This window comes from Molossus molossus, unplaced genomic scaffold (assembly GCF_014108415.1).
Source record: "Molossus molossus isolate mMolMol1 unplaced genomic scaffold, mMolMol1.p scaffold_m16_p_4, whole genome shotgun sequence".
NCBI classification, from domain to species: domain Eukaryota; kingdom Metazoa; phylum Chordata; class Mammalia; order Chiroptera; family Molossidae; genus Molossus; species Molossus molossus.
The window spans coordinates 96,680,884-96,694,997 of record NW_023425377.1 but is presented as its reverse complement, the minus strand read 5'-3'; the positions used below and the strand labels follow the sequence as shown (position 1 = coordinate 96,694,997).

General features: G+C 42.1%; 1 protein-coding gene across 1 annotated transcript in view; it reads right to left on the bottom strand.

The window, feature by feature from the left end:
- Positions 1–4,670, bottom strand: part of FNIP2 (folliculin interacting protein 2) — a 129,462-nt gene extending 124,792 nt beyond the window's left edge. Inside the window, exon 1 of the mRNA XM_036239920.1 lies at positions 4,558–4,670. Within this exon, the coding sequence (XP_036095813.1) occupies positions 4,558–4,670 (113 nt within the window). The remainder of the gene's footprint in view (positions 1–4,557) is intronic.
- Between the last annotated feature and the right edge of the window lie 9,444 nt (positions 4,671–14,114).

The following is a 14,114-nucleotide window of genomic DNA, read 5'->3' as shown; positions in this document are numbered from 1 at the left end:
GCAGGATTAAATCAATGATCTCCTTAATTTGTCTCCCAGGTGCTTTTAGCAGAACCCACTGCATTCGATGGAACAGTCAGACCCTTCTTTACTTCTGCCAAAAATCTCTAATATCCGCCCCACCCCCTACCCCCAGCGTAAGGCATGTTTCAGGACAAGGAGATACGATGTAATGAGTGTGCCAAAAAACCCACAATAGCAGGCAAGGAAACACCCAGGAAGACTTCTAGAAAGTAGTAAGAAGAAATCAAAACTATGTGTGTGTCACATGTTTTGTTATAGGCATTTAAAAAAAAATTGAGTGCAGTGGAACTAAAAACTGTGTTTTTTCCCAGCATATTCTCCACCCTACCTCAGAAAAATGTCATTAGAAATGCCTGTATCCTAGGAGCTGGCGATGGGAGGGGAGGAGAGGAAGCACTTCTGTGTAATATCTCTCTGTGGGAGGGAAGATTAAGTCATGTTCCTGCTCTCAGCCACACACAGGATGAGTACAGTGAGTTCTTAACGCTATACTTAATGTAAAGATTTACTCTTTGTCAGTGTTTAAATTATCTTCTTGTTACAGTTTTCAGTGTGTTATTTGCTGTTTGTTCATCTTGGTATATAAGCTGTTGTCCTTCAGACTGCAAACTCCAGTAGGCGGGACGGGACCAAGGGTGTCCTACCTTGATTTGCACAAAACCACAAGCACATGAGCATCAGATGCATTTCGATAATAATGATAAGTGGATTACATTATATTTATACTAACCTGGTAACAGATTACTTAAAGTTGTTCTAACAGAATGTGGATTAACACTAACTAAGCCATTCAGGACTGGAGGGCAGGAGCGAAAGTCTACTCTTTCTAGTTTTTTTGCCACCAAGAAGCTGAAATGCTTTTATTTACTCCTCAGATCCAAGTGATATTTTTGTTTACTCACTTCTTCTAACTGGTCCAAAATAAAATATCTGCTAACCTGTGACCTTTTCTACCTCCCTGCTACATACACATTTTAAGGTGGAAGCTACTCCACTTATTCACCGGAGACATTTAAAAAAATCCTTTAAGATAAAACTTCAGCCCTGGCCAGGGTGGCTCAGTTGGCTGAGTGTCATCCCATGCACTGAAAGGCTGCTGTTGTGATTCCTGGTCAGGGCACATACCAAGGTTTTGGGTTTGATCCCCGGTGAGGGTGGGTATAGGAGGCAACCGATGGATGTTTCTCTCTCTCTCTCTCTCTCTCTCTCTCTCTCTCTCTCCCCCTTCCTCTCTAACAACCAATAAAAACGTATTTTAAAAAATAAATAAATAAAACTTCAAACTTGAACCAGACATGCATGTCAGTGAGCATATCTTGGCTTTTAAAAATTCCTAAATGAACACGCTGACCTTAAATTCAAAGTAACCAAGAATCTAATTCTACTTCTGACCTGAGTCATTAGATAAATAATCTCTTTTTGTTCTAATTTATCCTTCTGGAACAAAGGGTTATTCAAATATGTATTTCTATATCAATTAATTAAAAAGTACTGTAAATGCATTCTGAAGACCAGCAAATAAAGAAACCTCTCAAATTTCAAGACCACAATGCAATTTTATAACTTTAAATACAGCTTACACTTCACAAATACCATAATCATATTGTGTTCCTTACTACCTCTCCCAAACATGCAAATTCAATCTCTTTTATTCCCTTTCTATTTTCCTAGCAACCTCCTCCCCCAAAGCTAAGAAAAAGGCTTTTTATCAAGATCCTAAAAGAAATACACTTAAGGAAGTGTATGATTCTCTTTTTAGACAGAATGCCAGAAAACATGAAGATATGAAAATCGCATGTGATATAAGCTGCTTATATTGGACAATAAATTTTCTCTCTAATCAACAACAGTATGTGAAAACTGGAGGAAGGAGAGAACAGTAAGAAACCCAGAAAAATGACCAGGATGTGCCCAAGAGTGAACAGAATAACATCCAGGGCAAAACTTGATGAAGAGCAAAACTTCAAAGACATGAAAAAAGTTTAAAATAACTCGTCCATGTCCGTTGCAGAAAGAAAAATATATAGAAGGCGTCCACAAACTCTGAAACAAAAATATATAAATGAATCTTATTTTTAATTGTTTTTTTAAGAAAACATATGGAAACATATACTACAAAACTGCCCAGAAAGTCTACCTAAATCTTCAGGGGAACCTTTCAGTCTCAAGATCTGCAAGTTACATCCTGTATTTAAATGCACTGAAGAATATAAATTCAAATTCATGTTAGGAATACTAGATTTTTAGCATAAATATTTTATCTTAATTCCTTGAAATCTATTCAACTACAAAGTGGGCTCCTAAGGGCAGCTAATACCCTTTATGAGGCAGTCCCTTCACGAAAAAGCACATGCTAGTTCCTATTTGGTTAAATCTGAACAAGTTGAAGCATAAGGTCATTATTTTGCAGGGCAGAAAAAGGGAAATTTTCCAGGAGGCTTTCCCAGGAGCACTACACAGCATCTAAGAGTTAAGTCAGGTAAAGAGCTGGAGGGAAGACTTGCTTGGGGATGCACTGGTTGATTTGTCCTCATCTTCCTGAGTCTTTACTGACGTCTGCTGCTTCCTGTGACCCCTAGAGCAGGGACACTGCTGAAGGGCCCTCATCGACTGAAATGGTCAGCTGAGATCTCCAATTCTCCCAAAGACCTTTACCTCAAAAACTTGTAGAAAATCCTAATGAGGTCAATTAAAAAAGTAAAAAAAAAAAAAATAGTCCTTGGCACAATTTTGTGTTCTTCATCAGACACCAATGGAAAGTCAGAGCAGCACGCTGATAATGTTCCCAAGTGGGAATCAATTTCCCTAATATGGCCAGACCCTAAATATAGTCACTTTTTGTTGTTGTTGTTGTTCAAAATACACTCAAACTTGTGGATGGAGGAAATGATGGTGGGCAACTGGGCAGAGAACACAGGAAATGATAACAATGTCACTTAACTATCTCCACTAGCATGAAAATGGCTTTAAATGCCCTTGACAAATGGCTGGCAAAGTAAAAACACCTGTAACACACATGCCCTTTTCTCCACAGGCTTTGTTCCCTTGATGGAGTCTGGGTTACTAAAAGGGAAGAGAAGAAATTACACACCCTGGGTCTGAAGTAATTCTACCATTCTGAGAAGGAACACAGCATCAGTAGTACTCAAAGCAGTGAAAGGAATACAATTCCCTACTCAAATTATAAGGATTCAGTTAGCCTAAAGGAAATATGAGAATTTAACTAAGGCAGTTGAAAGTCCTCACAATTTCCTTCCTAAACACCACCATATACCAACACCCACCCCCACAAATATAAAATATTAGTATTTAATGTGCCTACAAATGCAGTGAGGGGCTGTGTGTGTTTTAAATGAATGGCATTCAAGAAAAGCAAAATCTGGAACACAAAACTTACTCAAACACTTGAAACTTTTAAAAGGTTTATTACACTGGGACCAGAATTGTTTAATAATAAACTGCTTTTGCAAGACATTTTGGCCAAAAAGCACCTAGCAGGCTGTTACAGTTGAAAGTTGATACTCAATAAAAATTTTGCTAGGGAAAAAAAAACAAAACTGTTGAAAGCAAGCAAATGAACTTCCTAACCTAAGTGTGCATTTTAAGGCGTCTTTTAAAAGTGAGCCTTTGAAAGCAGAAGGGCGAAGAGATTTTAAAGATTTATTCTGTGGTCACATTCCTTGGGTCAAAATGCAGGCTCTACCCAGTACAGCCGTGGATCTCAGGCAAACTGTTTTAAGTTCTCTGTGACTTTGTTTCCTCATCTGTAAAATGGGAATTACAAGAGCACCGACCACACAGGGCAGTTAGAGAAATAACGAGAAATCGATATAAAGTGTTTCAGATCGTCCATGCTCCATTCATGCTAGCTCTGATTAGGCAAAGGCGTGTGACTTCAGAGGTCGCGCGTGTAAACTCTATGCACCAGCTCTGTGAAACTGAAATCTCAGCCATTTCATAAAAGCATTTTACTCCCTCTTCCCGCACCTCATGCGGCATCAACCTTCCCAATGATGGTGAAATGACATGCTTTTCTTCATCCTTCTGCGATCTTGTCATACACAGCGAGAAAGAAGGAAGATGCCTTTCTCGTGACTGTTGCTCCTTCACAACTTCAAAATACTGTCACGTACACAATAGGTTGGAGCTGCCCTCAAAATGACAGCTCACAGCTTTGCAGCGCCCGCAGAGGCGCCCAGGCGGCTCTGCTGGGAAGGGGTTCACCCCAATTCCCGGCCAATCGCCCCCCTCCACGGCCAAGCCCGCGCACGCCCGGGACCCCCAAGGAGCAACTCTGAAAGGAGGATGGGACCCAGAGTAGTGGGTAAAGCGAGAGAAGGAGGGACCCTCGCGGCCACCGAGGTTTCGGGGCCACCCTCGGCTCCGGCGCGTCCAGGATGACCAGCCCGGGACCCCGCGCCGGCGAAGGGCTGCGACGTCCGGGCGGCCCCCTCCCCGTCTCCTTCCCATCCCCGGCGGGCGCCGCAGCCAACTCCGGTCCCGCGCCAGCCTCGCCCCTCGGCGCCCCCTCACCTAAAGGCGGGTCCTTCCTTGGGAGCCCTGCCCTGGGCAGACGCCGCCGCGGAGCCGCCGCTGCCGCCGCTGCCCTTTTTGTTGAAGAGCTTCTGGAGCAGGGTCGGGGCCATGATGCTGCCGCCGCCACTGCGGCTCCGGCCGTGGCGCTCGGGGGCCGGCGGCTCAGCGCGCAGCCGGGGGCGGCGGCCGGGCCATCGCGGCGGCGGCGGCGCGGCCGCCCAGCCTTGCGGGAGCGCGGGGCCGCTGCGGCTGAGTAACTCTGCTCGGGGCCGGGGCCGCCGGCGGCCGGTCCTCTGACGGAGCCGGCCCGCCGCCGCCGCCGCCTCTCACGCTGACAGTTATCTCCTGCGGGAGGAGCCCGCAATCCCACCGCGGCGGCGGCGGCGGCGCGGGAGGAGCACGGCCACCCCGGCGGCGGCCATTGGCCTGATGGTTGCCCGCCCCGGGCTCACGTAACCCCGGCGGGAGGCGCGGCCCCGATCGGGCGGCCCCGTGCTGCAGGCACGCGGGGGGCGGGGGCGGAGGCGCACGCGGCGCTTAAAGGGGCCCGACGGGCGGGGGCGGCCGCCGCGCCGCCGGGTGGGCTGCTGCCGGGGCGCAGCTCGGGTGGCTGCTGGGGTTCCCGAGGCGGCTTCGTCACTTAGGAACAGCGAGAGAGCAGCTGGGCTGATCTTTGTTCTTTGGAGACAAAGCCCCTGAACTTGAGTCCTCGCTTTGTACAGGTGCAAGGGCTCCTTTCTAGGAAGCGTGTGCTGGAGGGAAGGCTCGAATGCGCTACGTGGCTGTTCCACTGGACCGATTGGAATCTCGCAACACCCACGGTGTTGGCATCTTTCTACTACACCCAGATTAGATTTCTTCGTTTTTTATGTATGTTTTACTTTTTATTTGAATCATTTGCTCTGTTTGGCATCTTGGGCCACCATACCAGTTATATAAAAAGTTGCATGTGAAAGTGAACACCACATGGAATTCACTGCATAGATTACAAACTTAAGCTATTTTATAAGCAGGGAATGCTTTCCCATTACAGATTTAACAGTCAAGGCGAATAATAATTTGATATCGACGGCAGAAATTTGGTTTGGGGAAAGGAGTTGTATTTGAGTGCACTTTAGTTCTCAGTCCCACCCAGTCTCTGTGAGAACATCAGCCTCCGGTGAAGACCTCTCCCAAAGCCCGTGGTGGTGGAAAACCTTGTCAGACTCAAAGCAGCTTCTCAGTGGATGCCTTATAAAGTTTGCTCCCCAGCTTTTCTGATGATGGGAAAAAGTAAGATTACCACCCTGCCTCTCCTGCTCCTTCTTCACTAGCGGTGAAGTTTCTCACCTGGATTCTGTTAGACCTGTTCAGAGGAGGACCCGTGGAAATTCTAAGGGGAAAACATATTTCCATAAATATAAGCTGTAATAAAAAGTGTCTCTTCTTGGCTTATTTTAATTTGCATGATCAATTTTTATTGCATGGGTTTCTGGCTTTGGTAGGAAACTGTGAATGATGATGTACTGAAATTTCACAAAGGTAAGGGAAAGGTGATAGAAATTGAAACTCATTTTTTCCCTTCAGATTTTTACTGTTAAAAGGGTGGATTAAGTGCTCATACTGGTGAGCTATCATCCTTTTACATGCTGAAGTGTACACAGAATTCTGATTTGCAAAATTGCTCTTTCTCTCTGTTTACTGGGAGCATCTACCTTAAGGACTGCCTTAAGTATTGGTCAGTATCCTCTAAAGCAGGTATTGGCCTAATTTGTTGTGACTTTATTAAGATAGGGTCCCAGGTCATATGTCCCAGCAACACACCACTCTTCCTTACCCAATCCTTGGTGTATATAAATAAAATAATGTTCTTTATTCTCCAAACTGAAATCTGCATTCTCTTGATGTGCCTAGCAAGCTTTTGCAACTGCATACTGAAGAGGATTTTGACATGGTGTCCCTTCTTCCTCACCTGCAAACACTGTTTCAGCTTGGTCCAAGTGTACAGAATCATCCGAAAGAGACAATAACACCTGGCTGGTGTGGCTTAGTGGTTCAGTGTTGACCGATGCACCAAGAGGTTACTGGTTCAATTACCGGTCAGGGCACATGCCCAAGCGGGCCATATCTCCAGTGTGGGACACGCAGGAGGCAGCCAATTGATGTTCTCTCTTATCGATGTTTCTATCTCTCTCTCCCTCTCCCTTTCTCTAAAATCAATTTTTAAAAAATCAAAAAAGACAATAACAAAAACATCATCCTTAATTTGGGTTCTGATGGGGCAACTATAAAGGGAAAATGTGCATTTGAAATGATTAAGGACAAACTTCAGTTAGGGGAGGAAAAAGGAACTCAAATGGTTACCCTCTCTCCCTTTTCTGCCTTTGCTTCCTCTCAATACCACATTCTTCTTCATCCTGGCTCTGGCCACAGCAAGCATTTTGTATTTTAAACGTGTACAAAAATCCTAACCGGCAAGATTCTGGGAGACAGCTCTAGACAGCTCTCCCACCCCAGTCGCATCATTTTGTTCCTTGGCTGTTAAGGCCTCTTCAAACCCTAATTTTTTTTTTTTTTTTGGTCTGTCATCCATTGGTCACTGCCTAATTCCAGAGTCTTGTCATAGTCCCAGTCTCCAGCACTGGTCTTGTGGTTTATCTCCCATCCATTTTATTCATGTCATCCCACTCAAGACACATTAGAAAATGTATCAGCTGGCTGCTCCTATATGCAGCTGTCAAGAGGAGGGAATAAACAGTACCCTGAATGCTTGGAGATGACAAAATAACACTAAGATGGGAAAGGAGGAGTTGTAAAAGGAATGACTTACTTATTATGTTCCATGCTGAGTCCTGGTGACAGCTCTCTCCAATTAATTAGTGTATGTTCTGTCAGTTGCTTTAGGAGTTTTGCTTCTACAATTAGCCTTTTGTGGCCACTGTAGCCTACCTAATATCTGTTACCCCCTGCTACCTAACAGAACCCCAGTGTTGTTCAGGTATCTATCCCTCCCCCAGGCCAATGAGCCTCAGGGTAAACCGACATTATCTAGTCTGAATGATCTAAGTGTACTCCCATTCCTTTCGCAAGGTATTAGTTCAGGAATGAGCATCAGGTGATTCTAGCCAAGGAGGCAAGAGGGAAAGGAGCTGGAGCAGTAGGAGTGATCCTGGGAAAAGTTGTCTCACTCTGAAAGAGAAATGTGGTGGGGTGATTTTTTTTTTTCCTTCCTTTGGATGTCAACATGTAATGCTACAACTATCTTGCTACTAGCCTGAACATGAAACCAGAATTGCAGATAACAGAGAGGTGGAAGCAAACTGTGTCCTTAATAACATTATTGAGCTACAGTCCCTCTGCTCTAAACTGGCCTTCCCCATCTGATGAGATATTTCTGTTATTGGAAGCCAAAACAAGTCTATAGGAGAGGATCCTGATCTCTGTCCTTGATGGTTTATGTGAAACAAATAAGTCCCATCTGTTTAACCCTGTTTAACATTCATCACCAATAGACCTGCTCTATCTTTTCATTGTTTAAGTCATTTGCAAATTATTTATGAGAAGCAAAGACTAAAGAAATAATGAAAGAATAATTTAAAGATCCATTTTAATAAGAATTAAAACATAGCAAACTCAACTTTTCTATCTTTTTCTACATTGAAGGAAAATTATACTAATAGATCATGTCCTTTGAATATAACTATCGATCAGTTAACATATATAAACAAGGACAACAATTATCTTGTAAATATTGACTCCAGATCAAATACATCTCTAATGATTCAAGCTTCTTATTATTTTTGCTTCTTCTTGAACTTGAATCAACAAAAGCAATACTTTTGAAAACTTTGATGGCTTGTGATTTTGCTAAAGAGAGGGTAGCTATATTCTTATGTGCAAAATATTTTCATGTTTAGACTTATAAACATCAATTAGAATTAGCAATTCAAACACATTGGACACCTTAAATTTACACAATAGGTCGACTATATATAAAGCTGGGGGGGTGGGGGAGTGGAGAATTAGCAATCCAGTGAATTGTTTCATCTCTACCTCATGCATTTCCTTCAAGTTACCTTTGTTTATATATTGCCTTTAGCATTTGTTGACTTACAAACTATAGCAAATATATTTGATGCAAAACATCCTAAAAGATGACAGAATACATATATTTTTAGGATAGATCAGGTTCTTGTTGCAAAATATTGAATATTCAAGTCATTCCCGTTGAATGGCTAACTGGATAAGAATGACACATTTCCTTTTTATTTTTAGATATATATTGTTGAATCATTGATTTTCAAGTTTGAGAAAATTTATCTAGGATATCACCATCTAAAGATTCATCATCTGCCTGGCTGGTGTGGCTCAGTGGTTGAGCATCACCCATGCACCAAGAGGTTGCCAGTTCGATTCCTAGTCAGGGCACATGCCCAGGTTATGAACCCAATCCCCAGTGGAGAGTATGCAGGAGGCGGCCAATTGATGTTCTCTCTCATCGATGTTTCTATCTCTCTCTCCCTCTCCCTTTCTCTCTCTCTAAAATCAATAAAGAAAAAAATATTTTTATCTATTTATTATTTATTTTTATCCTCACTGGAGGACACTTTCACATTTATCTTCAGATAGAGCGGGAAGGGCAGGGAGAAACATCGATGCGAGAGAGACAAATTGAGTGGTCGCCACCCACATGACACCAACCGGGGCCAACCAGAGCCAGGACAAACTGCAACTGAGGTACGTGCCCTTAGTGGGAACCAAACCCGGGACTCTCTGGTCCATGGACCAATGCTCTAACCGCTGAGCCAAAACAGCCGAAATATTTTTTAAAAGACTCATCATTGCCCTGGCCAGTTTGGCTCAGCGGTAGGAGCATAAACCTGTGGACCAGAGAGTCCCGGGTTCAGTTCCCGCTAGAGGCACGTAACCCCCCCTCCCAACAAAGACTCATTATCTATAATTTCACTTGAATGAGAAATTCCACTGTTATCATTAATATCTAGAGTACTTCTGTCTGTCTTTTTGCATTTATCTTCCGATTTTTCTAATAATTTTTAAGTGTTTTCCTCTATTAATCTTTTCTTTGCCATTATGGGAAGAAAATGAAGCTTCTGAATTCTTATCAGTGATTAATAAAAGCTTTAGTAAAAAAACTACAAAGATAATATCTCCAGGTTTTTTTATACCTTCTTTTAAAAGATGATGAGTAGCCTGGCTGGTGTAGCCCAGTGGTTGAGGTCGCCAGTTCAATTCCCCATCAGGGCACATGCCCAGGTTGTGAGCCAGATCCCCAGTGTGGGGCATGCAGGAGGTGGCCAATCGATGTTCTCTCTCATCAATGTTTCTATCTCTCCCTTTTACTTCCTCTCTCTCTAAAATCAATAAAGAAAAAAATAAAATAAAAGATGAGTATTTTGGGCAATATGATAAGATAGTATAAGGATGATATAATAGTGATGATTTATTTCACTATTGAATCAACCTTCTAAGTGATCCTGAATTCTTCCGCTTTCTTATTACTTTTGTCTTTCTAGCATAATTTTGAATGATTGTTCAGTAATGTTGAAATAATTCCTTGAATGATAAGATAGAAAAATGTTTACAGCTAGAGGAAACTAAGATCTCTAAGATAAGATCTCATAAATTATGAAATAATCCAATGGACCCATGATGGTAATTGCAAAATAGAAAGATTTTTATTATATATTTTTTAAAAATATATTTACTTTTTGTTCTTTGGAAAAAAAATAAAAGCCTAAGAAAAAATAAAAGTCGTAAAATATCTATCCTTACAAATAGTTAATAACCTCTCAGAAAAGAATAAAATTGAATCTAATGGATTCTGACGGTACAAGGGTTAATATACTATGAATTAATTATCTGCTATTTCAGTGGAACTCAATTCACTTGGTAATCTCACCATAGCAAGCAATGACCTCCATGGTGTTGAAATCAAGGGACATAATTGGCCACTTCCTACTTTTTGAAACTCTCATTCATTGGTACTGTAGACCTCCTACTTTTAACAACCTACTAGCTGTTCCTTCAGTCTCTTCTGGAGGTTCTTCCTCTCCAGAGTCTTTAAAGTATGAATTTCCTCATACTTTAAAGAGGGTTTCTCTTCTCTCCTGTACTCTTCTCATCCAAACTCTCCTACTTCCTTGATAAACCCATCAGTTCCTGTGTATTTCAATGCCAAGTATGTGTTGATGACACTTAGCCTTTTTTACCTCTGACCCTGACCTCTCCTAGAGTTAATAACCAGTTATCTACTTGACGTGTCCAATTGTATATCTTACATGCATCCCACACTGAATTCTTGTCTTTGCTTGTTCCAACATGTGCTTCTCTTGTCACTTCCCCATCTCAGTAAATAATGCCTCCAACTACACATTTGTTTACAACAGAAACCTAGGTAGTATTCTTGATATTATTCTTTCTGTCATCATCCAAAATATTTCTCACATCCACTTCCCTTCCTGTCCATTGTCACCATCCTTGTCCAAGTCACCTGCCTGGACTTCTGCAATAAAGGTAATTGGTCACATTCTAGCCCCATCTCCAATCTATTCAATGTGCAGCTGCCATCGGGGTCATTTGAAAATGTAAACTGTTTTATGTCATTTCCTTGATTAAAACTTTTCAGTGGTGCCCTGGCCGGTTTGGCTCAGCGGTTAGAGTGTCGGCCTGCGGTCCGGAGAGACCCAGGTTCGGTTCCCACTAAGGGCATGGACCTCAGTTGCAGTTTGTCCCCGGCCCTGGTTGGGTCGTGTGGGTGGCGACCACTCGATGTGTCCCTTTCACGTTGATGTTTCTCTCTCCCTCCCGCTCTGTCTAAACAAAGAATGGAAAAATGTCCTCCAGTGAGGATAAAAAAAAAACAAAAAAAACTTTTCAGTGGCTTTCTATTGCACTTAGTAGAATCCAAAATTCTTGGTGGCCTATGAAATTCTATATGATTAGATCCCTCCTTCCCTCTCCAAACTCATCTCACATCACCCTCCCACTCCCTTCTGTCCTCCAGCCACACTGCTGTGCTTTCTTTTATACTAGGGCTCCTCTACCAGGGATACTCCCACCCCATCCAACTACTTTTTGTCTGATGGACTCTTATTTATCTTTCAGTTATCAATTTAAAGCCACTTCCTCTCACATTGCCTGCCTGACTGTTCCAATTTCCATCTTTAAAATTTTTTTTTTGCTTTAGATAGAGTGGGAGAAATGGAAGGAGGGAGGAAAAGAGAGAAATATCAATTTGAGAGAATCACTGGTTGCTTCCCGCATGACCCTGACCAGGGCTGGGGACCAAATTGCAACCGAGGTACGTGCCCTTGACTGGAACCCACGACTCTTCAGTCCGAGGGTTGACACTAACTGCTGAGCCAAACTGGCCAGGGCTCCATCCTTTTTACATTAAATAGGTTTTTATTAATTCCAGAAAGAGAGAGAGAGAGAAACATCAATGAGAAATATCGATCAGCTGCCTCCTGCACAACACCTGCTGAGAATCCAGCCCGAAACCCAGGCATGTGGCTTGACTGGGAATCGAACTGGTGACCTCCCGGTGCATGGGATAAGCTCAACCAACTGAGCAACACCAGCTGGGCTCCTTATCCATTTTTAAGTAAGGCTCTACGCCCCTCTAGTGTTTTTGTAATAGCACCCTTTCCTAATCCTTTAAAGCATGTATTATAATTTATAACTAGCCAATAAATATGTATATGACACCCTTGTTTCCTACTAGACATATACAGTTCTTTAGGTCAGGGACTATATCTGACTTGTTGACTAATATGCCTGATACATGGTACCTTCCTCAATGTACATCTGTTGAATGAACAAGTCAATAAATGAATGAAGTTCACAGTTCCTACTGCATGTAAGCTGTCCACCATCACAAAATAACTCTCTGTAGTAATCACCAGATAAGGAAGAGTTCTTGAACTTTCCCCACTTATTTACTTTGGGAGGAAGAAGAGGTCACTGATAGCCAGTTGTAAGTTCCCATTAGGAAACTAATCAGACATGAGGCTTAGACTTATGTTCCTAATTTCCTGGCTTAACCTTGAAAACTTTTGCCTTGACATCATCTAATTGGTTCTGCGGAGAATCCTGCCCCAAGTGTGAATTTTGTCTTTGTGTATCACCTAACATTTAATAGTACTATTTGCTTTTTCTCTCATCAATCCCTTACACAAAATTCTCTTCCTGAAACAAAGCATACTCTATCCGTTAGGATGCCTTTTGCTGCAAGTAATAGACGCTCCAACCCGAAATGGCTTAAACAATAAAGGGATATTTTCCCTCATAAAACAAAAAGATCCGAAGGTAGGACAGGGTCCAGATGCTGTACGTTAGAGCTCTGACTCTACTTCTCTGGGTATCTCCTGGTTCTACTTTTCTCTGTGTCGAATTCTTCAGGCTGGTGGCAAGATGCTTATCACAGTTCCTGGAATTATATGCAGATGCAACAATGTCCAACAGGAGATGAGGGTGGTTGCTTCTCGTGTGTCTGATTTTCTCAGAAGCTCTGCAGGTTTTAATCACTGGCAGAGGAACTACTGTGTACCATGACTGCCTCTGACTAATGAAGATATTCTCTGAATCACATGTGTGAGAGGTAGTCACCAGAACAAAACTGGGCGCTCACACAGAGAAGAGGGGCTTAGGAAAAATGACTGTTGGATAAATAACCTAGAAAACCTGCCAAACATACATTAATTGATAACCTGTAAAATGCCAAGACCTCTATTTTCTGAATGTTTTTCAAGAACCCACCATACCATGACTGTGGATTCTTACTTAGACTAAGATGGGATAGAGGATTATAAATTTTTACATTGCCAACTCTATACCTGGATTCTGTGAGATAATAGGCACCGGATACTGTTGTTGTTTCTTAACAAATTAAATGTCAAAATGTTCCTTCTCAGTTTAAAACATTGTCCACATGATACTTCTTCTGAACTTATTTTTTAATAGTTTCTTTTCAGGGTATGGTTCAGTAAATATTTATTAATATTTATTAATGCCTCTGAGGTGTGTAAATTTGGTCTAGGCACTCAATAAAAGCTTGTTCAATTAATGCATATATTTCAGACTCATTAGACTTTATTTTACCTCCATAGATGAGGTGTTGGAAGAAAGAGAAAAACTCTTTCCCGCACACTCATTCAGACTCAAACAGTGATGATCCACTGTGCATAAAATCTAGAAAATGCAGAGAAGTACAAAGATAAATATAATAATGTGTCCATCCCACAACCTATGTAGATAGTAATAGCTACAGTTAATATGTTTGTGACCTTCCTTCCTTCCTTCCTTCCTTCCTTCCTTCCTTCCTTCCTTCCTTCCTTCCTTCCTTCCTTTTCTTTTTTGTTCACTTGTTTGTCTGATAGGGATTTTTATTTCAGGGTCTGATGATCCGTAGGTCAACAGCTCAGCAAACATTATAGTTTATTGTTCTTAAATCATTAATTCTACATAAATTCATCTAGTTCACCCATTTAGTCAGCAATCAGCAGTATTCTAATACCAACTATGTTCTAGTCAGTGACCCTTAAGTGTTGCACAAA